This window comes from Homarus americanus, unplaced genomic scaffold, assembly GCF_018991925.1.
Source record: "Homarus americanus isolate GMGI-L3 unplaced genomic scaffold, GMGI_Hamer_2.0 scaffold2558, whole genome shotgun sequence".
Taxonomy (NCBI): domain Eukaryota; kingdom Metazoa; phylum Arthropoda; class Malacostraca; order Decapoda; family Nephropidae; genus Homarus; species Homarus americanus.
The window spans coordinates 1504529-1531935 of NW_024745671.1; the positions used below are offsets into that span (position 1 = coordinate 1504529).

Consider the following 27407-nt stretch of genomic DNA (forward strand, 5'->3'; position numbering starts at 1 on the left):
GGTCGATATGCTCCGAAATTTTACGTGTGACTAGTGACAGCCCTCATATACCAAAATTTACCGTCCATGGTCTCGTATTGTTTCCCATAAGTATGCACAGATAGTTGTTTTAGCCACTATACACACAATCTAAAAAGTATCTACATGGATAGGTCCGATAAATCCCATAATGAACACTGCGACTCCTGTTCTCTCGGCAGGGTTGTCAAAATCCTTCGTCAGCTGTGTCATATTGTCTTACACAAATTATAAAAATACTCTTTGATTTTATGTACAGTAAGAGTCACATACTAAATGAACAAGACGCTACTAGTGGATGGTGGGTATGGGAGCACCACTCACTGTATCGTATTACAGTACAGGGCAGATGACAACTAACCGACACATTTCAAACTTATGTAAAATTATTATTATATACATCATACCGGTAATACATACTTAACATACGCCATACATATTACACAACATACCCAACATGCGTCATACATACTACCCAACATACACAAGGAAAATTAATATAGATGCATACTGTATATATTAGACTGGAGAGGTACACAAATTTATACTGTTGCTGTTGTGGTCTGGTCTTGGTGTCCGCTACATCTCGCCCACCCTGTGTACAACATGGCCCTGACGACTCCTTACTTGAATTGTACACTATGAACTGCACAATGGTAGGCCAGCAGGTGCACTGATTGTCACAGATTACTCTCTCTCTCTCTCTCTCTCTCTCTCTCTCTCTCTCTCTCTCTCTCTCAGGGATCACATGAACATTAAACACCCCACATACCTCATTTCACCTGATCATCAAACTCCCTTTAACACTTCCCTAATCTCTACCTTACTTCATCTGATGATTAAACACCCCCTAACACTAACCTAACCTAGCACTAACCAATCCCTAACCCCCCCCCACCTTACTTATCTTAACTTAACCCAATTTAACACCCACCAGGTAGAGTTAAGTGGTGTTAATTAATGTACCTGGTATAAGAGTCCAGGTACAGTCTATCTAACATGAAGTGGTAGGTATGGGGAGTGGGTCAAGTAGAAGATGACACTGTAGTTTAGATATTCCCTCATGTGGCTCTCTACAGTTACATAAGAACATAAGAAAATAAGGAGTCTGCAATAGGCCGGTTGGCCTGTGCATGGCAGCTCCTGTCGAGAGTTACTACCACTCTCTATCATCCATGAATCTATCTAGCCTACTTTTGAAACTTTCCAGCGTTCCAGCACTTACTACAAAGTTGCTAAGCTTGTTCCACTCGTCTACCACTCTATTTGTGAACCAGTACCTTCCTATCTCCCTCCTAAATCTAAACTTATCCAACTTAAGTCCGTTGCTCCGAGTCCTATCCTGCTCGGATATTATAAGAACTTTATCTATATCCCCTTTATTGATTCCTTTCACCCACTTAAATACTTCTATCATACCTCCCCGCACTCTTCGTCTTTCTAGGGAATGCAAGTTTAGTTTCTTTCACCTATCCTGATATGGAAGGTTTCTAAGTCCCGGAATCATTTTCGTCATTCTTCGCTGCACCGACTCCAGTGAATTGATATCCATTCTATAATAGGGGCACCAGAACTGAACCGCATAATCGAGGTGCGGCCTGACTAGCGCAAGATATAGTTGCAATAAGACATCTGTGCTCTTATTACTTACACTTCTAGACATAAAACCCAATACTCTGTTTGCCTTATTTCGAACATTAACGCACTGTTTTCTAGGCCGTAGGTCCGGGCTTACAAGTACCCCAAGGTCTCTTTCACAAGTCGACTTCTCTAGGTTGATGTTGTTAAGGCTGTATACATTGACAGTATTTGTTCTTCCAATGTTAAGTACGCTGCACTTGCTGGTGTTGAATTTCATTTGACATTTTTCAGACCACCCCTGCAGTTTATTAAGATCCTCCTGTAATGCATTTGCATCCTGCCCTGAATTACTCTGCCGCCCTATTTTAGTGTCATCCGCAAACTTGCTTATGTAACTGCTGATCCCAGTATCTAGATCGTTTATGTAGATTATGAACAAGAGTGGGCCTAGTACTGACCCCTGGGGAACCCCACTAGTTACACGGACCCACTCAGATTTAACACCATCTACGCTGACCCTCTGCGTTCTATCGGTGAGCCATGATTTTATTCAATTTAAGACTTTCCCCTCGATACCATGAGCCTTCATTTTTCCCAGAAGGGTCTGATGCGGTACTCTGTCAAATGCTTTGCTAAAGTCTAAGTAAACAATGTGTTTTTGCTCGTAACAAGGCTAATAAAGTACTTTGGTTCATACAAAGGAGTGTTAGTTACAAGACTAGCGAGGTCATCCTAAAACTGTATCTTGCTCTTGTGAGACCACACCTGGATTACGCAGTTCAGTTCTGGTCACCGTATTACAGAATGGATATAGAATCCTTGGAAAGAATTCAGAGGAGAATGACAAGACTAATCCCGGGCATTAGGAACCTTGAGTATAGAGACAGGTTAAAGCATCTTAATTTGCACTCCCTCGAGAGACGTAGAGCGAGGGGCGACCTGATAGAGGTGTACAAGTGGAAGGCAGGGCTAAACAAAGGGAACATTACAAAGGTACTCAAACTATCCAACCAGGAGCGAACTCGTAACAATGGTTTTAAATTAAACAAATTTAGATTTAGGCGGGAAATAGGTAAACACTGGTTTGGAAACAGAGTAGTGGATGAATGGAACAAGTTACCAAATATCATCATTAACTCGAATACGCTGAATAGCTTCAAACATAGGTTGGATGCTTATATGAGCAATAGGGGTTGGGTGTAAACGGGACTGCCCAGTATGGGCCAATAGGCCCGCTGCAGTTTCCTCCATTCTTATGTTCTTATGTTAAATAACATCGTAATTTTCGTCATTATCTACAACCTCGAAGACTTTCCTAAAAAACGTCAGCAGATTTGTTAGACAAGATTTTACCTTTGTAAACCCATGTTGAGAGTCGATGATAAACTAGCCAGGTAGGGAAGGTCAGGTAGGTGTAATCAAGTAGATCACGTGGAGGAGGTCAGGTAGGTGCAGGGATGGGGAGATCGCGTGGGGGAGGTGATGTAGAAGTGGTCAGGTAGGTGTAGTTAAAGCAAACGTAAGGCAAGTCAGGTAGGAAGAATTCAAGTCAGGTAGAGGAAGCAGGCAAGGAGAGTCAAAGAAAGGTAGAGGAAGTCAGGCAGGGAGAGTTAAGTAAGGTCGAGGAAGTCAGGTAGAGGAAGCAGGCAGGGAGAATCAAAGAAAAGGTAAGGGAAGTCAAACAGGGAGAGTCAAGTAAGGTAGAGGAAGTCAGGCAGGGAGAGTCAAGTAAGGTAGAGGAAGCCAGGTTAGCCCCGATAAAGACTAGCACGTGAGCTCTCAGTGGACAGAGAGGATACTCCTACAACAACGTGACAACTGACACGTAAGGAAGCTGCTGTGGGGATGAGGGCAGGAGGAGAAAGTGGGAAGGGAGGTAGGAGGAGGAATGTGGGAAGTGAGGAAAGGGAGGAGGGGTAGGGGAAGAGGATGAGGAGAGAGAGGAAGGTTAGGGGAAGATGAGGAGAAAAGGGAGAAGGGGAAAGTGTAAGGAAGGAATGATAAAGGAAGAGGTAGAAGGGGAAAACGGGTGGGGGGAAGGAGGAGGAGGATGAGAAAAGGAAGGAGAAGGGGAAGGAAAAGGAGAAGGGACGGGATAATGATGTAAACAAACAAACACAAAGAGAGATAACCCAATAACTATAAAGAATCAGAAACGAACCAACAAATACAATGAAAAGAGATAAGAGAAGTGGGAGGAGAAAAGAGGAAGGGGGGGAAACAACACACGCCAACTATTACATCAGCTTCTGCTGTTTTCTCACTACTAATACCCCTTCCTCCTCACTACTACCCCCTTCCTCCCTCAATACTACTACCCCTTCCTCCTCACTACCTACTTAAATTATTATACCATATATCTACAGCTCTCGTAACTGAGGATAGACGCACTTTATTCCCTGAGTGCAATTTTGACACCATCTTGGTTGCGCAGATAAAATGCGCATTTAGTGATGCTTTCACATCTTAATTATGTAAGTGTCGGAGGCACTATTACGACAGACAGACAGACAGACAGACAGACACATAGAGTACAGACAAATAAACAGACACAAACATATAAACAGACAAACAAATATACAGAAAACAAAGACTTACATAAACAGACAGACACAGACAATACCGCAAATAAACAAAGACTAAAAAAATACATAAGGAACTTTAAATCAATACAGAATTAATTTATCTAGCCAGAAAGTTACAGAGCTAAAGTTTCCATCAATTCCACGAAACACATACAGTATACATTTAAATATCAACACAGCATGAAGCATATTATTGGTAAACACATAATGAGGATATACGCACTTATACGCAACGAAAAAAATTAAAGTCACAACAAACACAATGCGGATAAGACATACTGACAATTATACACCAGACAAGATGAACAGAGAAACATTCATATAGCCAGCACCCACCATGACTGTGTGTGTGTGTGTGTGCGTGTGTGTGTGTGCGTTTACTACTACCAGTCTACACCCTGCGTCTGTCTGTGTGTGTGTGTGTCATCTCTGCCCCATAACCTCCCCAGCCTTACAATTATTACATCACAAGGCAGTAACTGTATCTCTCTCTCCCTTATGCAACTGCCAGCGTATGAGAGACAACATTGATGATGACCCTTTTCCCTGTGTCGCAGCTGTGTGCTCTCTCTTTCTCTCTTCTTACCCCCTCCCTCCCTCTCCTCTCTTGCTCTTCCTCCCTCCTTCTCTTGGTCTTCTTCCCCCTCTCTCGTTCTTTTCCCCTATCCCTCCCTCCATCCCACATCTCTCTCTCTCTCTCTCTCTCTCTCTCTCTCTCTGCCACCTGCTACAACACCAAGGAAGCCACAGGGCAGCGGCAACCCGTCAATTACCACCATCTAAGAACCGGTCCTGTCCGTGCCTTTTTAAAACCCAGGCAGATTCTGTGAACGCGTTTGGATATATGTAAACTCATCCTTGTTTGCGTTCGTGGAATATAATCCGCCTGCACACATGACCGTGGTCAGTCATGTTGAGGCCAGTGAGGGGGGGGGGGAGGGACATTCTATATCTTGTCCAAATTGGCAAAAATCTACTACCTCTTACCCAACTGAGGAGAGTCTGTATAAATCTTGCCCAACTGGAGATCAACTAGCTCCATCTTAACCGCGGTCAACCAAGGACAGCCTAATAATATGTATAGAAGACCGCCAGGGTTATAGGATTTCCTTCCGTGTTGAGCGAAGATTGTTTTTCCGATATACCTATTACAGTAAGGGATCACCTGAAGATTACCCCCCCCCCCAGCTAACCTAAGCTAATGCTGACTTAACCTAACCTCCCCAGGTAGAGTTAGGGTGTTTAACCTAGCTCGGGTGTGTAATCTTCAGGTGATCTACAAGTCTTCTCCAGGACCATATCGTTAACTGGGAGAATTGCCTCAGCTGTCACGATGCATTATGTCACTCTGCCTCAGCTCCTGTCACGTAACACAGGGATACCAATTCTCCTCCGTGATTGGCTGAAGGACTCCAGGATAAACAAGGACAAGATGGCTGGAAGGTGACGGAGTATACAGTCAAGAACACAAGTCTCTTTACACGCGTGAGGCTCCGAAATACCGGGACGAATTCTCTTGAGTCTAGACTGTTGGAGCCTATAGCTATTCTCTAGATCTCAAACGACACGGATCAATTAAGAGATTATCCCCAGCTTAACGTAACCTAACGCTAATCAAACCTAACCCAAATAACCCAACTTATCCTCCCCCAGGCAGCTAATGAAGGAACAATCTAAAGGTGATCCAACGACACACTTCATCCGGGTTCGGTACAGTTTCGAACGCGAGAGTATGTGAAACTTTTGTAAGTTTTATGAGGGAACGTCCTGTTAAATGACCTCACTATTACAGGAATATAATTTCACGAGTAATTACAGCCAAGTTTAGTCGTGGCTGTATTGCAGGTGGCATTTCCTCACGGAGATACATGCAACAGGTGGGCGAGTAACACGGATAAAGCAATGACCGACAACGGGCAAATTATACTAAGTGTGAGGGTGAGGTTTCACTTTCAAGAGCGTCATCTAGGGCCCGTGGGGGAGGAGGAGTCAGGTAATACTGTAGATGATATAATAGTGTATGTGGTTTCCTATTGGCTAGTATGTGGTTTCCTATTGGCTAATATGTGGTTTCCTATTGGCTAGTATGTGGTTTCCTATTGGCTAGTATGTGGTTTCCTATTGGCTAGTATGTGGTTTCCTATTGGCTAGTATGTGGTTTCCTATTGGCTAGTATGTGGTTTCCTATTGGCTAGTATGTGGTTTCCTATTGGCTAGTATGTGGTTTCCTATTGGCTAGTATGTGGTTTCCTATTGGCTAGTATGTGGTTTCCTATTGGCTACTCGTCATCGTTTTGAGGAACATATAATAGACGGGAGAAAACCTACGTCATCAGAAGATAATTAGACTGATGTTCTCTGATGATTAAGGTAGATTAGATTATCGTTAGGTTGGGATTGGTTAGATTATGGTTAGATTAGGTTACTGTTACGTTAGGTTAGGTTAGATTATGGTTAGATTAGGTTACTGTTACGTTAGGTAAGGTTAGATTATGGTTAGATTAGGTTACTGTTACATTAGGTTAGGTTAGATTATGGTTAGATTAGGTTACTGTTACATTAGGTTACCGTTAGGGTGGGTGGTTAATCTTAAGAAGAACTAGGATGGAGTGACTAATCTTCAGGTGATCCGAACAAGTTTACTGACAATGGGTGGGATGAGTAGCGAGACATTCAGACAGCATGAATCATAACAGCACCGTCTGGCCGGAAAGCAAAAAGTCATGACAAGTTTTGTTGAGAGCGTTAAACTATGAGACAGCAGAATACAGAGATCACAGATGGTTAAATGGTGCTTGAGCAAGACATCAAAAAAAAATTAACGGAATTTCCGGATCACCTGTAAATTCCCTCCACTAACTAGTTCATTAAATTTCCACCTACAGATTAATCACCCTAACCTAACCAAACCTAATCTTACCTAACCTAACCTTACCTAATCTTACCTAACCTAACCTTACCTTACCTAATCTTATCTAACCTAACCTAACCTTACCTTACCTAATCTAACCTAATCCTCCGAGGTGACTTAAATTTTCACCCCTTTCCCCCACAAAGCAATTCACTTTTCTTCCCGATTTCCGTCTACTCAAACTATCCAACCAGGAGCGAACTCGTAACAATGGTTTTAAATTAGACAAATTTAGATTTAGGCGCGAAATAGGTAAACATTGGTTTGGAAATAGGGTAGTGGACGAGTGAAACAAGTTACCAAATATCATCATTAACTCGATACGCTGGATAGCTTCAAACATAGGTTGGATGGATAAATAAGCGATAGGGGTTGGGTGTAAATGGGACTGCCCAGTATGGGCCAATAGGCCTGCTGCAGTTTCCTCCATTCCCATATTCTTTTGTTCTTAAATAGTTGCACAGGCACAACAAACAAACTGACTAATTAGAAAGGTAGAAGCACATGGCATCAAAGGAAACATCCTTAAATGGATTAGGGCGTGGTTACAGGACAGGAAACTGGGAGTGAGCATTAACGGCACTAAGTCCAATTGGAGCAACGTCACAAGTGGAGTTCCCCAAGGCTCAGTACTTGGACCATTATTATTTATTATATACATAAACGACATACTGTAGATATCGGCATAGACAGCAATATAAGTAAATTTGTTGATGACACTAAAATAGGACGTGTTATTAAGTCTGACAAGGACTCGGCAAAACTACAGGAAGATCTAAACAAATTTTTCGAATGGTCTGAAAAATGGCAGATGAAATTCAATGTGGACAAATGTAAAGTACTCGGTATAGGAGATGTAAACAGGGAAACCAGATACCAGATGAACAACGATGCCATAGAGAAATCCGACTGCGAGAGAGATTTAGGAGTAATGATAAGTAGGAACCTTAAGCCAAGTAAACAACGTGTTTTTGCTCGTAACAAGGCTAATAAAGTACTTGGGTTCATACAAAGGAGTGTTAGTTACAAGACTAGCGAGGTCATCCTAAAACTGTATCTTGCGCTTGTGAGACCATACCTGGATTACGCAGTTCAGCTCTGGTCACCGTATTACAGGATGGATATAGAATCATTGGAAAGAATTCAGAGGAGAATGACAAGACTAATCCCGGGCATTAGGAACCTTGAGTATAGAGACAGGTTAAAGCATCTTAATTTGCACTCCCTCGAGAGACGTAGAGCGAGGGGCGACCTGATAGAGGTGTATAAGTGGAAGTCAGGGCTAAACAAAGGGGACATTACAAAGGTACTCAAACAATCCAACCAGGAGAGAACTCGTAACAATGGTTTTAAATTAGACAAATTTAGATTTAGGCGTGAAATAGGTAAACACTGGTTTGGAAACAGAGTAGTGGATGAATGGAACAAGTTACCAAATATCATCATTAACTCGAATACGGTGAATAGCTTCAAACATAGGTTGGGTGCTTATATGAGCAATAGGGGTTGTGTGTAAACGGGACTGCCCAGTATGGGCCAATAGGCCCGCTGCAGTTTCCTCCATTCTTATGTTCTTATGACAACACTCCCTCACCTGATCAACCACCGGACACTGTGGCGCGTGTCAGAACATAAGAACATAAGAATGGAGGAAACTGCAGCGGGCCTATTGGCCCATACTGGGCAGTCCCAGTATGGAAGGGAGGAGTGAAGGTAGGGGGAGGGAGGCAGGTAATGGGTATGGGGAGAAGGTTTGGAGGAGACGAAGGTGTAAGTGGGAAGGTGGGTGTTAAGTGAGAGGTAGGGCAAGGGAGGTAAGGGTGTGGCAGTGTCCGAAAACACCCACAGGACGACCACGACAACCACCACCACCCTCAACAAAGACGGCTCCAGTACACTCCCTCCACTCCCTCCTCCTCACCTGAACCTCTTACCTCATTCCTCCTCCCACCACTTCCCAGCTCCTAAAACTTTCCTACTGCCTCTGTTAGTTCAGCACACATCCTCTGACGCATCACTTTCTATCCTTGCATAATTAAGGATACGGGGAAAAATCACATCTAAAATGGGACATGATGTACAGAATGTGAAATAACAGCGGAAGTGCCAGTGTACGTCTTTGGGTTGGTTTGGGTTGGGTTAGCATTGCACTGCGTTGGGTTTGGTTGGGTTGGGTTAAATTAGCGTTGGGTTGGCATTAGGGTGTTGTGATATTAAGGTGAAATAAACTGGGGGTGACATTTATGGACTATCAATCGACATAAAAACAAAGCTGACACCAACTCTGAATCCCTGACTTTAAAAACGAGAAAAAAAGATAAATCCATTGTAACTATGAACACCTGGTAAGACTTCCTCAAGGCTACGTCATTACCGAGGCCTTCACACCTGAAGGTAGACGGGATACACAAGTTCAAGTTGATGGTCTTCATCTTCAAGTCCATACCTACACCTACCTCAATATACACCTTCCTCAGTGTTAATTAAAAACAATGAAATTGCACCTGGGTAATAGTCTCGATCCATCCGTGTAGAACTTACGTATCATCATCATCATCATAATCCTCATCATCATCATCATCATCATCACTACCACCACCATTATCAGGTCCGCCACTTCATACATTTCGCGTCAGGTAAACAAAGCGATCACCGACCCTGGTAATCCCTGACTCTGGGAACAATAGCGGCTACCGGCAACCATTACGGTTCCCGGATGAATTAAAAAAAAATAACGTATACTTAATATAAGATTAATGATCATTTTACCCGTATTAATATTTATTTCACGCGAAGAGAGAGAGAGAGAGAGAGAGAGAGAGAGAGAGAGAGAGAGAGAGAGAGAGATCTTCACGTCTATATTTCTTTGTTTCAATTTGTACAGAGAGACCTTTAGACCCCTATGAGGTGGTATTTCTGGTGTAAGAAGCCGTATTATTAGCTCTATGTTACGTTTTATTTGTTATGATTTTCACTTTAGACGCTGGATATCCTTATTATTTACATTCCCACGTATTTAGCCGTATTTTGTGTTGCTAGTGTTGCCGGGTCTTTCACCACGTATTGTTGGCCGTATGACGCGCATTAATAGTAGCATTGTTTTTGCGAATTATAACCATATTTCGCGGTTTTATAACAGCATTTCGCGAATTTTAACCGTAATAACAGTCGAACGCGCGTTTTTTCTTGTCAGTGAGGGGCTCTTTGTCAGCTGGCCGGCCGTCTCCCGCATTCCGCCGCTGATTCATCACGCAAAAACCAGAACGAGAAGAACCCACAATTTGCATAGAATGTTGGGGAAAAGAGGCGTGTGGAATGTGGGAGGTGTGGGGGTCATGCAAGGTCATATGGACGACTAAGAAAAATATCACCAGTGTGGGTTAAAGAAAGGTCAAGAGAAGACCTGGGTTGTGTAAGATCAAAGAGTTAACGTGTTGTCATGGAGGGCTCAGAAGGGTCAAGTCAGGGTCAACTCAGGTCATTTAATGCTTGCCTAAGGTTAAAAAGCTTGAATGCAGGTCAGAGGAGGTCACATTGCAGTGGGGTCGTGTAAAGTCAATTAAGGGTCATGAATGAATCCAACTATGGGTCATTTGGGGGGGGGAGGGGCACAATGGTCAATACAGATATTATGTGAGGTCACGCAGGTCAAGACCCCACCCTATAGGCAGCTGATGGCAATTATTCCGGTTACCTCTGCCTTCCTTCCTCCCCTCTCCTCTAAGATTTCCTTCTATCTCCCCCGTTCTTCAGAGTCACCCTTCCTCTCCTCCCCCACCTACGTTCCTACCTTCCTCTCCATTCTCCTCTCCCTATAATCCCTCTCCCCTCCCTCCCTTTCCAGCCATCTAGTCGATCACTGTTGCTAACCCGAGCCAGGTGAAGGATGGTGACTGGTGACTGAAGGAAGCAAGGCACATTTTTATATGTCCCACCTCCTCCACACTTCCCTTCCCACGCATTTCCCTCCCACATACTTTCCTTCCTATACATATCCCCCCTCCCACATACTTTCCTTCCTACATATTCCCCCTCCCACATACTTTCCTTCCTACATATCCCCCCTCCCACATACTTTCCTTCCTACATATCCCCCCCTCCCACATACTTCCCTTCCTACATATTCCCCCTCTCACATACCCTCCCCAAGTTAAATTCCTCACTTTTCCACAACCCCTTCTCTTCCTCACCCCTCCCTTAAACTCTTCCCGCTACCCCATTAACCCCCCCCCTACCCCCCATTTCAACTACTAGTCCCAGGCTCCCCAATTATAGTCTTTCAACTTTTCTTTCCTCTCTTTTCCCCTGAACCCATCATTTTTTTCCTATTTTCCCCTTCCTTTTTGTTATCGCCAAAGCAAGATAAACATGAGAGAGAGAGAGAGAGAGAGAGGGTGAGAAGGGGGCCAGTGCTGACAACGTGTTTGTTGGTCGTCTAATATAAAACAGGTGCCCTCGTCTAGGGCTGCGATTGGATGGCGATTGCTCAGTAGTCTACCAATTCTTGCAGAAGAAACAACACGCTGGTCGAACCCAAGACCCTAAAACAAAAATATAAACTCTAAATAACTTTAATAAGTATATTTATGTACTGTAATTTGATCATATTATACAAATTGTCACCTGATGTATCAACAGATGTAACATGTGAGTTATACTTAAGATGTTAACAGGCTATGTACTGTATATTGATTGTATCATTCATTCTGTGTCCTGAGATAACAGCATTTGTTATACGAGAAATGTTCTTTAACAGGTTTTGACCGAATTATTTGGTACGCGTCAACGTTGAGGGTTTATTTCACCAGCAACAAACCAATAACGCTCCTATGAGCGTTAACACTTTTCCCCTCCCCTATTTTAACCCCTAATCTTCCCCACTCTTCCCTCCCACAATTATCCTTCCCTCCCTGTCTTTAACATTCACCCTCTTTCCTCCCACACACACACACACACACACACACACACACACACACACACACACACATACCCTACCACCCATAAAACTCTCCCCCTCACACATCCACTCTCCCCCTACACACATCCACACACCCAACTCTCCACCTATACACACACCTTTCAGCCACTGTTGCTAACCAGAGTTTAACTACAGCAGGCCAGCAGATTTCTCACGACGGGTGATTGATTAAGGTAACAAGATAAACTTAGACCCAATATAAATTCACCAAACACACGAGTGACAAGGATAAATCACGAGAGAGAGAGAGAGAGAGAGAGAGAGAGAGAGAGAGTATTATCTGAGGAACTCTGTTTTTATGGGGGTAATAAACCACATCTTAACTGTTCGAAACAATTTCCAACTGTTCGAAATGTTCTCAAATGTTCGAACTATTTCCCAAACGTTCAAAATGTCTCACAATTCAATACCAAAAACACAACAGCATACACGATACAGCATTCCATTTTTCGTCCCAATATTAATTTTTGTGAGGTTGATTATATGTTTCCCGTGCACATAACTGAAGTGCTCGTTTGTTCAGTAGTTTCTGTTAACACGACTGAAGGATTTACCTGTTTGTTGTGAAGCCGGCTGTTTTTTTTGTTTGGGGGAGGAAGGAAGGGGATAACCACAGATTTTTTTAATACCTTACTGAAATCTTTCTATTTTGGGGTAAGAAACTTTACGGAGGCATAATAGTGATATTACCTATATTGATGATGCGAGAGTTCGAACCCCGCCACCCACCTCCCGACACCTACCGCCATCCTCACCCCACTAGGTCGATTCTCCCTCAGCCGGGTGATGTTAAACTCGACCATCGGGGCACCGGGCTAATGATTCACATTAATTGCCATCGTTTTGATTGATAGGGGTGAGCGGGGGTTCTCACGAGCGGGAGGGAACGTTCACCCTTAGCAACAGCGTGGGTGGTTAATGGTGAAAGGTGGAGGTGGTTATGTGATAGTGGTAGTAGTAATTATAGTATTGTAAGTGGTGGTGGTGGTGGTGGTTATGATGAATGGTTGTGGGTTGTGATGATGAATGGTAGTGGTTGTGGGTTGTGATGATGAATGGTAGTGGTTGTGGGTTGTGATGATGGATGGTAGTGGTTGTGGTTGATGGTGGAAGGTGGAGGTGGTTATGTGATTGTGGTGGTAGTAGACTAGTAGTAGTAGTAGTAATATAATTATTAATAAACATAAGAAAATAAGGAGTCTGCAATAGGCCGGTTGGCCTGTGCATGGCAGCTCCTGTCGAGAGTTACAACCACTCTCTATCATCCATGAATCTATCCTGCTTCCTTTTAAAACTTCCCAGCGTTCCAGCACTTACTACAAAGTTACTAAATTTGTTCCACTCGTCCACCACCCTATTTGTGAACCAGTTTCTTCCTATCTTTCCTAAACCTAAACTTACCCAACTTAAATCCGTTACTACGAGTCCTATCCTGCTCGGATATTATAAGAACTTTATCTATGTCTCCTTTATTGATTCCTTTCACCCACTTAAATACTTCTATCATATCTCCCCGCACTCTTCGTCTTTATAGGAAATGCAAGTTTAGTTTCTTTAATCTATCCTGATATGGAAGGTTTCTAAGTACCGGAATAATTTTCGTCATTCTTCGCTGCACCGACTCTAGTGAATTGATATCCACTCTATAATAAGGGCACCAGAACTGAACAGCATAATCGAGGTGCGGCCTGACTAGCGCAAGATATAGTTGCAATAAGACCTCCGCACTCTTGTTACTTACACTTCTAGATAAAAAACCTAATTAGGGTAATGGTAGTGGCAGTAGTGGGAAGGGATGGTAGTGGGTGGTGGTGGTAGTGGATGCTGATTGTGGTAGTAGGAGGTGGTACTGGGGTGGTAATGGTAGTAGTATTAATAGGTAGTGGTGGTAGGTGGTAGTGGTAGGTGGTGGTGGTGGCAGAGGTATCAAAGCTGGTGATACAAGAGGAAGCAGAGGAGGAAGAGAGGAGGAAGAGAGGAGGGGAAGAGGAGGAGGAAGGGAAGGAAGAGGAGGGGGAAAAATATAATAAAAATGAGGAACGCATAGCTAGAGTGAACAGAAGAGGGAAAGGAGGAGGAATATAAGATAGAAGAAAGAATTAGGAAGAAATTAGGACACAAGAAAAAAGAGAGAGAGAGAGAGAGAGAGAGAGCATCCTATAGACATGATAATCATGGAAGGCGAGTCATCCCAGCATGGTAACAGTAACTATGGCAACCATCTCAACCACCACCACCCACTATTACCACCCACACCACCTGCGTCACTATCACCACCACCTACCATCACCTAGTTCACTACCACCACCTACCATCACCTACTTCACTACCACCACCTACCATCACCTAGTTCACTACCACCACCTACCACTACCAACCACCTGTGACGTAAGGGATACTTCTTTGTACTCGTGAGATTGGCATCGTACACAAGGGTGAAGTAAGATTAAATAAAAATCTGAACTTAGTTTATGTGGTCATGAGTTAAGATAAACAAATTTGCTTTAGAATAATTGACGATCCAGAATTTAAAACAATTTCTTTCCCCTACTTACGAGAAAAAAATTAACTTCGGACTTTTTTTGGGGGGGAGGACACTTAAAATAGTTCTTACCCTGAAAGAAAAATATACGAGTTTCTGAAAATTACGCTCATAACAAATATTCGTTTCTTCAGTTACGAGAAAAAAAAATAATTATTTGTAACTCTTTGGAGAATCCGACCCTAAATAACAGCTCAAACACCATAATTACGAGGAAAAAAAAAAAACCTTTGGAGCCTTCAAAGACCTCTGCCTCTGCCCCTCTCTCCCTCCGTCACTGTAAAAGAGTAGTGAAGAGGCAGCCTTCCGTCACGTACTCCCACACTATTGATGCCATGCTCTCTGTCTCTCTCTACCTCCTCTTTCATCGCCCCCTCTCTCACTCCAGCATCCCCCCCTTCCTCTTCCATGTCTGTCGTCTGACCTCCCCTCTTTGGTGTGCCTTAGCGAGAAACAAGGGTCGTGCTTCTGGAGGAGGAGGAGGAGGAAGGGGAATGGAGGAGAGGAGACGACGAGAACAAAGACGAGGAGGACGATGGACGACGAGAGAGGAAGGAAGAGAAAAGAGAGAAGGAATGAGGATAGGAAGGAGGACAAGGCTGAAGGGGGAATTAAAGAAAAAGAGTCGGAAAGTAGGGTGAGAGAAAAAGGAGGAGGAGGACAAACAGACAACAATCCTAAAATCCCCTCCATGAAAACCAGAGGGGGACTAATTAAACAAACGATAGCAAAAGATTCCCTTAGCAACAGGGTGGAGGGATAGAGGAGGCAGGCAATTAATGATGCACACGACGTGACAAAGAGGAAGGCAGGAAGAGAGATGGGGAGGGGGGGTGGAGGACGCTTGATAAAGGAGTAAAAACGTGGGGACGGACAAACAGGCTGGTGAACACGTTTCATAAAGCTGGGATGGACGAACACGTTTCATAAAGCTGGTGGGACGGACGACACGTTTCATAAAGCTGGTGGGACGGACGAACAAGTTTCATAAAGCTGGTGGGGCGGACGAACACGTTTCATAAAGCTGGTGACGTTTCATGGTGGGACGGACGAACACGTTTCATAAAGCTGGTGGGACGGACGAACAAGTTTCATAAAGCTGGTGGGATGGACGAACACGTTTCATAAAGCTGGTGGGACGGACAAACACGTTTCATAAAGCTGGTGGGATGGACGAACACGTTTCATAAAGCTGGTGGGACGGACGAACACGTTTCATAAAGCTGGTGGGACGGACGATTACGTTTCATAAAGCTGGTGGGATGGACAAACACGTTTCATAAAGCTATTACAAGACTTGGGCTGGGAAAAGGAAGCTTCAAACGACAGTTAAACAGAGATAAGGAAAAAATAAAATAAAACAAACAATGAAGTAAAGGGAAAACGGGGTAGGACAGCTGTACAAGAGGGCACAGTTTGACCACCCCCCCCTCACCCCACCCTTGTAAAGTCATCAAAGACAGATGGACTGTGGCGAGCGTTGTGGCGAGCGTTGTAGCCAGCGCATAACGGGCGATGAAATGATAAAAAGGACAGGTTTTTTAGACACAAATACTAGAAGGTGAACTTAATCTTCACCCCCAACCTCCAGGATTCCCGCGTCAATGTCTACAACTCGTCAGCTCTCCGGATCTCCCTACAGAAAAACAAAAGACTTCCGTTCCTCTGCTTTGAATTTCATTAACACAATCAATGCTCCACATTTCTGGGCGGGAAATATTTATCGTCATGATGTACAGTAAGTAAACACACACACACACATGCCTCAATAACAGATCCCATAAAAAACTCGTAAATACATTCTAGCACATGACTTAAACCTATATATTACGGTAATTCGATTTTATTACTTTATCCAATACTATGTGACTCACCCCGTCAATTGAAAGCTTCAACCACGACCTTAGGATGAATAAATTACGATTAACTTTCACGTTCGATTTTTTTCTCCCAACCGATGATAAGAAAAGGCTTAAATGGATGGCCTACACAAAGGACAATCCTTTTCCAATAAAAAAAATAAAGAAAAAAAAATAAGCAGGGTTTGTTCGGGTTCGTGTTATAACAAACTCTCAATTAACTACAAAATAAATTCTCAAAGGTTTTCACGTTCATTCCCCCCTAAACTGGAATCGAAAATATACTGTATAATGATCACTGAAAATACAACATCCAGTCGACCGTCAACATTGCAATAACACTATACAGTAACTACATACGCTCACCTTAAGTAGAAGTTGGAAATTAAAACAGTAAAACACATACCATCTTTGAGACTCCTGCCCTGCCCTGCCCTGCCCTGCCCTGCCCTGCCCTGCCCTGCCCTGCCCTGAGTACACCAGCCCTAAGCACGCCAGTCTAAGCCAGGCACGTGACGACCCCTCCCCTCCTCCGAACACTAAACCTTGACACCCTTACTATCCTCCCTGTCTGACAGCCATTAGATTAAGGATACAGACAGGTTGAGAGGTAGACAAAGAAAGACATGTAGAGCCATTCATCTATAGATAGGTATGCAAATAGACAGATAAAGACAGACATATGGACGAAGATGAAATATAGATAGAAAGATGAAACCAGAGAGAGAGAGAGAGAGAGATAAGGAGGCTGTGGTCCTATCTTGGTGGGCCAACACACTACGGTATCCCTAGGCGGATGACGAGATTATTAATGTCCCCCATAACGTCCCGCTGCTTTAACCTCTCTCTCTCTCTCTCTCTCTCTCTCTCTCTCTCTCTCTCTCTCTCTCTCCTCCCATCACCATCAAATACTACGCCTCGTGACGTCATAACACACTTGAACGTCTCTCCATTCTCATGACGTCACTACTTCGGCAGGATATCGATCATGGTGTAACCTCGTCATTGAAGCCACCGACACAACATGTAGAAAAATAATTAGTTTATCCCACGGACTGGAAACGTAGCTAAGGCATTACATAACAGTGCAAAAGATAGCTAAGCCCCCACCCCTCTCAAGCACAGTAAAGAAGACTAACTTTCCTCACTCGGCAAATATTTCCTATACTACAATTATTATCACAGTCGTCAAGGATGCCAAGGTAACCATTTTTTTACGTCATGGTGACAGATGGAATACTGCCAAAGTGTAAACTCAACACACCTCGGGGTTCACAGAGTCCAACACACACACATGCACACAACGAATGTCTCAATTTGATTTCCTGTTGTTGTTTTGTGCAGTAAGACTTAATGAACGATACTTAAAACACCCAGATAGCTGAAGCACAATAAACCTCACCGACTCGACCTCATCTCTCAAGAATAATAAAAATCCATTGTTTACTAACGCCTGCAGTAAAAAGGGGCATAAACGCCAAAATGATGCTTGAAAATAGTCTTACCTTTACTAAGACATAAGTGTTACATTACTGAGATAACTGTACGATATATTAGATTGTATTTGTATATCGTAAATATCTCCATTGGCCTCAAAAACAAAAGCCATCTCTTCGTTATTCCATTGGCAGGATTATATTACGTGGGGAATCATCTGACGGGGCTTCCCCTGGGTGGGTTTACGTTCCAACACCTGCGTTATCAATGAAAAGTCACACTAACTTCTCGGATTTGAAAATTGATTGTAAACAGACTGAACAATTAACTCGTTGGATACATGACCGACAGCCAGAACACTTACGAGAGAATGCAGTGTACTAACCTCAGCTGCCACACAATGTACTAAATCCATTTCTTTCTCATCTCAAATAGCAGTGGATCCAGTCTTAATTGTACTGTAGCCCTTCATAACACAGTATCTACAAGTAGCGCTGTTTGTGTAGACCTGTAGTATGGTGGTGAATACTTATCAATATTTCCTTCACAAATATATCCGGTAAACAAACTTTCCACACAGAGTGCACTTTAACACACGTTATCTGGCCTAAATCTGATCAAAACATTTATCACCTCCCAGTGTTTACTTGCGATACAACATGATGTGACGTAACGCGTAAACATAACATAACGTAAGAATGAAATAAACGGCAGAAGTCCCATTGGCCCAAACTCAGCAACCCCTTTTCACCCAGCCCGTTGCACTCATGTTTGTCCAACCTATATTTAAAGCTTCCCATCGATTTCGAGTTAATGATGGTGTTTGGGAGGTGGTTCCACCCATCCACATCTCTAATTTAATACCAATGTTTATCCAATTCCCGCTTAAATCCAATTTGTCTAATTAAAAAATATTGATAAATAGTTCGCTCCAAATTTATAAGTTAGGTGCCTTGATTAGATTAGAATTAACTCTGTATTTCCCCTGTAGACTTAGATCATATCTCCCTTCTCTCTACGTTTCTCGAGAGAATGTTTACTCCAGTTTTCCTTAATCTGTATGCTCAAGGTTCCCAATGCCCAGGGTTAACCTTGCCATCCTCTTCTGAATACTTTCTAAGGAATCAATATCCATTCTATAATACGGTGACCGAAACTAAACCGCACAATCCAAGTGTGGGTTAGATCTAAGATAACGTCACTTTTCCTGTGTGAAATAACTGCAAGCAAGTCACAAAATATAACTGGAAACCACTCCGAGAAACTCCAGTTAAGCAATTACTCCCAGCTGGCTCCACTAGAGGGTGCTCCTGTCCGATAAATACACTACCACTCCCGGCAACCGTTCTGGAATCAGTTGATCCACCTTGACTTCAACAAAGCCTCCGACAGGGATCCTCACAAAAGACCAGCACGTACGGCTGAAGCACATGGTATTGGGAGGGAAATTCCAAACTGGATGAGGATATGGTTAACAGACACGAAACAGAATCCGCACCAATAACACAAATTCGACTGGGGCAACGTCTAATAATACCGGATTCTTTAAAATTAGTATATCATGTTCACTAAAAACTATGATCAAGCGTTCATTGAAATATTAATCTATGTTCATTGTCACTAGAACACGATTACTGACGCACTTACAACACACAGATCACTGACGGTACATATTTTCGTAAAAACAGAAGCAATGGGATGTAAAAAAAAATGTTAGGCCTACCTCGAACGACCTCTTAACGCGTATAATTACAATACATGCATGTACTACTTACAATGTTGACGAACAAGCTATCTGAAATTGGCTTACTACGCATGGTACCTCAATCATCCTTATGTGACCAACACTACATTTTGCGAACTCCCACCCCAATTACCCATCATTCTCTTCGCATTCAGGGGAGTACTCGAGTCAACAGGATCACACATCTCCTACACACGAAGTAAACAACGCGGGAACAGCTAAAGTCGTAAGGAGTTAACACGGTGACACCCAGTTATCGGAAGCCGTCACCATCAATAACCACCTCAACCCAACAGGATCCAGCAAGCGATGGCAGAGTCTTTAGAAGTTTAGATGGAAAAGTAAGGGAGTGAGAATAGCTACACCACTTTGTATAGGACAATTGTCACATTAGGGTAAAAATAACTATGCTGGATATTCATAAACGGTGTTTTTTTTTTGCGAGGGGGGGGGGGGGACCACCAACCCATTCCCAGTTATACGCACCAGTCAAAGGTCAAGGTCACACAGTCTGCACACCGTAAGATGAAGTTGACTCATGGTGCCGCGAAGTCGCTGTCGGCCGCACGATGTTAGGGCCAGTTGTCTACAAGGAAAGGACGCGGATTCTGTCCAGTGATATAGCTTGAACATTGTTTTTATGACGAGTGTGATTTCCATAATTTACATCCGTCCCGACTTTCACCCTGCCATAATAACTTTACCGAGAGGTCTATAGTATAGCAGTCTCACATTACCAAAATAAACTGAGGAAACCAAACAATCTGCACGCTGCCCATTGGTTGTTCAAAACAGGCTTAAAATTATTCTTACACATATGTATCGATATGAGAAGCTAATGGGCATCAAAGCTTCAGAACAACGTTGTACATTTTCAAGTCACCATTGCAAGGCTTCGAGCATTTTTTTTTTAAATTAACCAAAGGTCTCATCCAAGTAATATAGAATACTGTCACGAGCTTCACCGGTAGCCTTAGTACTGTACCGTGACTGTATTACATAGTGCATTACAAAAATCAGTAAAGTCTGTTACGACCGTGTCGTATTTTTCTATTTTTTTTATATAACATGCTTCATGTTCCATATTATTCCTGTAATGATGTGTTGTATTTACTATTATATAATCTAGCCACCTTAACCCTGTGCTATTAAGGTTTTAACTGTTATTATTTGTTCAAACCCATTTTGTATTGTAACCAGCATTCTTTGTTCTCTAACGATCATCTGCATCGTTAAACGACCCACCGGCGGGTCGCGTGGCGGGAACCGACCTTATATATAGGACCCACCAACTGACGGAGTTAGTTCAGTCTTCTTGTCATACAGTTCACATCCTTTGAGTGACACTCGTCACCTGTTACTTATACCTAATTTATTTGTGATGTTCCTGTCGCCACCAACGTGGTATTGCTATGTGAGTACCTATTTATGTCCATCCGTATTTGCTTAGTTACATTTAATTCAGTGTTAGTTTTTATGTTTATGCAGTGTTAACGTAATCCAATGCTTTACTTTTATTCTTTAGATGTTTACTATCATTCGTGTCTTTAAAAGTTTCGATGGTGAATCAATTTGTTGTGACGGCCTACGAGGCTCTTTATTGTGTTAATATTTAGTTTACACATCTTCAGTTGCCTCTGAAGATGTCTTGAATAAAGACGAAAGCTAAGGTGCTCCGTTGTTTCCATTTTCCCGTGTGATTTTATCAAGGTTAATATTTAATTAATTAAATTCTTCATTTATTTTTATTCCCTTTTAATTTACTTCACTTTTTTTGTTTGGTTATGCCTAGAACCTGGATATTTAAGTAAATTAAGAGACGGCGTAACAAGTCGAACAGTGACAATGAAAGTGAAAAAATTGGTGATTATCGTTTCGATCCAAGAAGCTACAACAATTCTTTATACCCGTCCCCAATAGACTGTGGAAAAAAAAGCATAAAAATAATAAACATGAAAATATTATGCCATACTTTCTCATGTGCATCTCTCTCAGTCCATCAGCTGAAAGGGGATGAATGACAAAGGCCTACCAGAAACAGTGACCAATGTAAACCGCGACCAATCTAAACATGGTAATATTCCAATCTCTTAACATATTTAAAGCTCCGGTTAATATCATGGAACATTACACTGAAAGGCACTAGAGAAATTGTCTCCTTTATAAACAATCTTAAATGTTACATGGCGCCACTTCTGGAGCTGCAAGGGGAGGGTAGGCCTAACCCAATCGGCGCACGCACCCTACCTAAACCAGTCAATACTCTCAGGCCATCCCTGTGCTGGAGGTGAAAATATTCACACCTTACACCCATACTCAAATATTATTACTTAATATACACGTAAATGTTTCTAAATCGTTTAACATCTTAATGTAACAGAAACTGGTCTAACTCCAGGCACGCATCTCAAAATTTCGCGGGCACTGTCTCTCCCTACCACGGTTAGCAACCAAGGTACGCCTGACAGCTACTGCCGTCAACTACGGAAAATAATATTTGATAGCTTATCAGGACCCGCCGCCTTAGCCAAGAAACAAGGTGTCATTGTAATGATAATGTCAAGTCACACAACTATTAGCAAAGAATTAAAGAGTTCGTGTCCTTGTCTATTTCTGGGTGTATAACCAAATACATTTTATAATATGAAAACATGCCCACGAAGTTTATGATCAAACAGGCATAAATTATCTACTCGAGACATTAGCATGAAAATGTTAGCCTTTTCGAGATGGTTCTGAGGTAAACAATGCCAGGACCTGATTAACCCAGAAATACTCTATATCGTTTTGATTTATTAGTACAAATTCTAGACATTTTCAGAAACAAAACTTCTAGACTCTAACACGAATAAACATCCGTGAATATACTGTACTGTACTTGCAACGATCAAACTATTTTTTTTCTAGTATGTCATTTTTCAAAGCTTGATTTAAAGACTTCTAAATATGGAAGACATTTCGGCGGGGAAATACTCAACAACACATTGGGGTCTGTGAATCCAACACTCATATAAACCAACTTGGAAGAGAAAAAAATCTAGTACAGTACTATGATTCTTAATACAAGTATAACGTGCACTATATAAGTCATCTACTCTTCAACAGCAGATAATTGCAAATAATACAATAACAAATGTTCTCAATTAGACGACCTCCAAACAGTTATCTACAGGTTTGGGCCGGATGACACATATAAATATGATATTAGGAGCGTACACTTGCACTCTCACCCAGAGCTAACGTACCGTCAGACTCTCACTAATATGGTACACTTCTCATGGCCGCCTGCCGTCATCAATACGGTACACACGTTACTGATACTTCTTGGCCAAGGTACGGCTGTCATCGAAGAATATTAGAGACAATTTCTGGGGTCATTATAGTAGTGTCTTCTTGCTATATGCTTAAGACTTACATGCTATATTTAGAATTCACTTACCAAAAGCTGCACTGCTGCCACGATCATTTGCCATGGTAAAAACGGTACACACGGTAAGAACATTGGTCATAAATGGGGATAAAGTATCGTATGTTGCAGGACAAGACTCATTTCTCCCATTCTATGATAAGGTGTGAGATTTATACCTTAAAAAAATGGTATTCAGATTCTGGGAAGGACCAACAAGGCTCGTGTTGTATCTGTTTACGGTCCCATGAAGAAGTTACACAACCAAAACAATAAACATTAATATGTAAGTCATCATTTTCTGCCCTTTGAATGACCTTCGTCATGTCCACTGGGGTGACTCGGCTATTCAGGCAAGAATTGTACAGGTAACGAACGATCTTGGCCGACCACATCATGGGCTTTGTTGTTCCATCTACACGACTGGAGAATGCCATTGCGGATATGGTGAATACACTTTGGTGTAAGACCTAAAGCTTTGTGTGTATAACTTCTTTAAGGGAGTTTGTTAAAAATCCATTACTTATGTAAGCGACATATAAGTATTTCATATTGATACATTTGAAACTAAATGAAAATTCGCACTTACACTATTATTCTGGACAAGGGCAACTGGCTTGTATCTCCAGACAATGTACTGTTTATATTATATGCTGAATCGGGAAGGCTAGTGATCCTACTATAATACTCAAGGCTCTTTAAATGCACACATCTTGATCTGAAATGGTTGTTCAGGTTTGTTGCTACATACCACTAAAATGCAGACCCGGAAGTTGTTTCGTCTCAACCTGATGTTTACGTGTCATCAACAGCTTCAGACCATGACTTCTACCAATGTCGTTGTGTGGTCCGTCTCGAGCGCGCTACATGATGTTTTCCTAGTCTCATCTTGAACGTCACCACCATAAATTCCCACAGTCTGCGGTAAACTGCTGATGGAATTTTTACATGCCATAGGCGGTCTATTAGCAGTTATATAACCCGGGTACCAATTTCGCTACCTTCCTCTAAACACGCCCAATTGCATGGATGTCACACTGCCCCTTCCACTTTAAAATGTGGGTGCAACGCCCCCGGGCCATTATATTGTAGGTCTGGGCAAAACGATAGGTCTACTCTGGTTGCCTACGGAGGGGAATGCTGAAGAAAATAATTGGACTCTACCCTTCGCCTCCACCCAAGTTGGTAGACTGGTCTGGGTGGAACCAGTAGTGCCAGGAATCTGCCCAGCTGGACCTTGAAGGAGTCCACTTTGTCGTTGTTCATGTTTGTTTTTTTTGTTCCTTGGCATATTAATGAACATCTTAACCCTATGGACAAGGCTGGCCTCGAGTACATGAGAAACGGGATGGTCAGTATCCTGTGGTAACCTATAACGGAAGTTTCGCAATGCCCAGCTAACCGGTTAAAGATAAACATCTAAAATAACACAATCGAGTATATGTCAGTGATGCATATGATAACTGGGGCCGAGCCCTACTAACACACACACTTGCGGTCCTGAAACACTGTCCCTTAACTGTCTTCTACCAAACAAGAAAGAGAAGATCCACTGGTATTATTTTCAGTAAAACCATTGCTATTGAAATTATCCGGAAACTAATAATACATAAGAAAATAAGGAGTCTGCAATAGGCCGGCTGGCCTGTGCATGGCAGCTCCTGTCGAGTTACTACCACTCTCTATCATCCATGAATCTATCCAGCCTCCTTTTGAAACTTTCCAGCACTTACTACAAAGTGGCTAAGCTTGTTCCACTCGTCCACCACCCTATTTGTGAACCAGTTCCTTCCTATCTCCCTCCTAAACCTAAACTTATCCAACTTAAATCCGTTGCTCCAAGTCCTATCCTGCTCGGATATTATAAGAACTTTATCTATATCCCCTTTATTGATTCCTTTCACCCACTTAATACTTCTATCATATCTCCCCGCACTCTTCGTCTTTCTAGGGAATGCAAGTTTAGTTTCTTTAATCTATCCTGATATGGAAGGTTTCCAAGTCCCGGAATAATTTTCGTCATTCTTCTCTGCACCGACTCTAGTGAATTGATATCCATTCTATAAGGGCACCAGAACTGAACCGCATAATCGAGGTGCGGCCTGACTAGCGCAAGATATAGTTCCAATAAGACCTCTGCACTCTTATTACTTACACAAAGCAACGTTCTTTGAAAAGCACAATAAAAGGTTTCTAAAACACAACAAAGCAACGTTCTCTAAAGTACACAATAAAATAAAGTTCTCTACAAAACAATGCAGAGGTCAAGAAAAACAATACGGCAACGTTCCTTAAAAATAATAAATCAATGTTCTCTACAATACAGTAAAACAACACACTAGAGAACACCGAACAACAGCTTTGTAGAAATTGTTAATACGCGTCTACGAATGACAATTAGTTTTTCTTTGTGTTACCACAATTATTAGCAGCTTAAATGCCGACGAAGGAGAACCTAATACTGCACAGTAGTTCACTATGTAAACCTTACGTGCCTTAAACTAACCAAGCCTATCCAACCTTATTTGACATTACATGAATGTTACATAGGCCCGCCCTACCCGAACTAATATAACTCTACCAGATATAATCTATTCTAACCTATCTCAAAGTTACCTGGCAGACTAATACAGTCAACGTTGAGGTTTAAATTATTTTAAAGTTCGCTGTTGCCGGGTAAACTATATTAGTAAACGAACAATACAGAAAATATATACTGTACATCCATAATTATAACGTGGCGTGGAGATAAATCTTGATAAAAACTCATGGGAAACAAGGGATGGATATATATATATATATATATATATATATATATATATATATATATATATATATATATATATATATATATATATATATATATATATAATTTGCATACACTTGACATTTAAAAAAAATTGAGTTTTATTGATAGGCCAGAGCAGGAAAAGGTAAACTTTACATATATAGGTGTAGGAATGTCAACAGAATCAGGACACAATTAAATTATACTGTTCGGCGACATTCAGGCCCTATAAATGTTCATATTCTAAATAAACTTTACAGCATTATGAAATATAACAATTCACTGGTGCTACTTATAAGCGTGCGGTCTATAAGCGATTTAGGTTAAGCTAGCTTAGGTTAAGTTAGGTCAGGCTGGGTTAGGTAAGGTTAGATTATGTTAGGTAAGACTAAAGAAATATTTGTAGACCGCACACTCGAGTACCATCAATTCACTGTTATCCTAAGTCACTCTTGACCTGGGACTAATTCGAGACATTTTAGTTGGATAATGAATGCTTTACAGCCCATTCAAATGTACAATGGACATGTTTTGATGCGAAAGAAAGAAAATAAGACTTGCACCTGATAACCAGGATCTTGAAGGTCATGTTATCAACAAGTGTGACCTAACTCACGGTGGGGTCGGCGTCTTCCTCGCTATCCTGGAACTTAGTGTTGACCCAGGGTCCAGTGGGAGACATTTAACTTGCCTCCTGTCCTTTTACAACGGCAATTCTAAGCGATACACTCTTCGAAATGTTCCTTTGTAAACGATGCTACAAAATGTCAGTAAGGAAGATTTGTGTCATTTTCATAACAGTCAAACTTAGTGATAACTGAGTAGGACAATACCGCCGCGACAACACTCCTCTGACTGTCTAGTAAGCACTGGTGGCCTGAGCGATAATTTTGGCGTTTATAAACCTCGCTGCGCACGAGTCGCCAACAGTTGCCAACTATTCTATTGAAAGTTAAAAACAATCGAAGCAATAGGCTTTCTGCAATGCACATTAGAATGAAATTTTATTATTTAATATTAAGGTATTTCATAAATGGAATCACCTCATTCATCAATTGCAATTGACAGTTGAATGCATGAAAATTAATCCCTTGAGGTATCATGCCAGTTCGTGTTTTGTAAATTGAACAAAGAACGTTTATCGAAGTTGTTTATTCCCCGGGCATAGTGCATTAAAAGCCTAGAGTAGATACACATTAGTCATGCGAACAACTTCAATAATTATTTTAGTAAAAACAATGTTCATTTGAAAAATGGCGGCTCTTTACGAAAAGAACGAACGTCATCGACAAGAGTGGAATATTCCTACTGGTCGCCAGGCTCCATGAGTGCTTGGCTTCGTGAATTGCATCATCCAGAAGCACCTTAAATCCTATTTATAGTTACTGCTTTCAGTTCTTAATGTTGAGTGACCAACAGCATTTTCTGGAACTTATAAACATGCAGTGTCTAGCGCTTAAGTTTTTACGTAGATTCTACGATACATTTAGTTACGTTGCACAGTTTCAGTGAATTTTAATTTTCAAATCTATCAAAATTGATTCGATTCTTCTGTAGT

General features: G+C 41.9%; 1 protein-coding gene across 5 annotated transcripts in view; it reads right to left on the reverse strand.

The window, feature by feature from the left end:
• LOC121878735 (sestrin-2-like) overlaps positions 1–26707 on the reverse strand; it is a 73765-nt gene extending 47058 nt beyond the window's left edge. For 3 of the 5 annotated variants that reach the window (XM_042385085.1, XM_042385088.1, XM_042385086.1), the window contains exon 1: positions 26466–26707. In XM_042385085.1, the coding sequence (XP_042241019.1) occupies positions 26466–26531 (66 nt within the window). In that variant the 5' untranslated portion in view covers positions 26532–26707. Of the gene's footprint in view, positions 1–26412; positions 26432–26465 lie in introns of those variants that run through there. The other 2 variants (XM_042385090.1, XM_042385087.1) reach the window with 1 other exon arrangement.
• Positions 26708–27407: the final 700 nt, after the last annotated feature.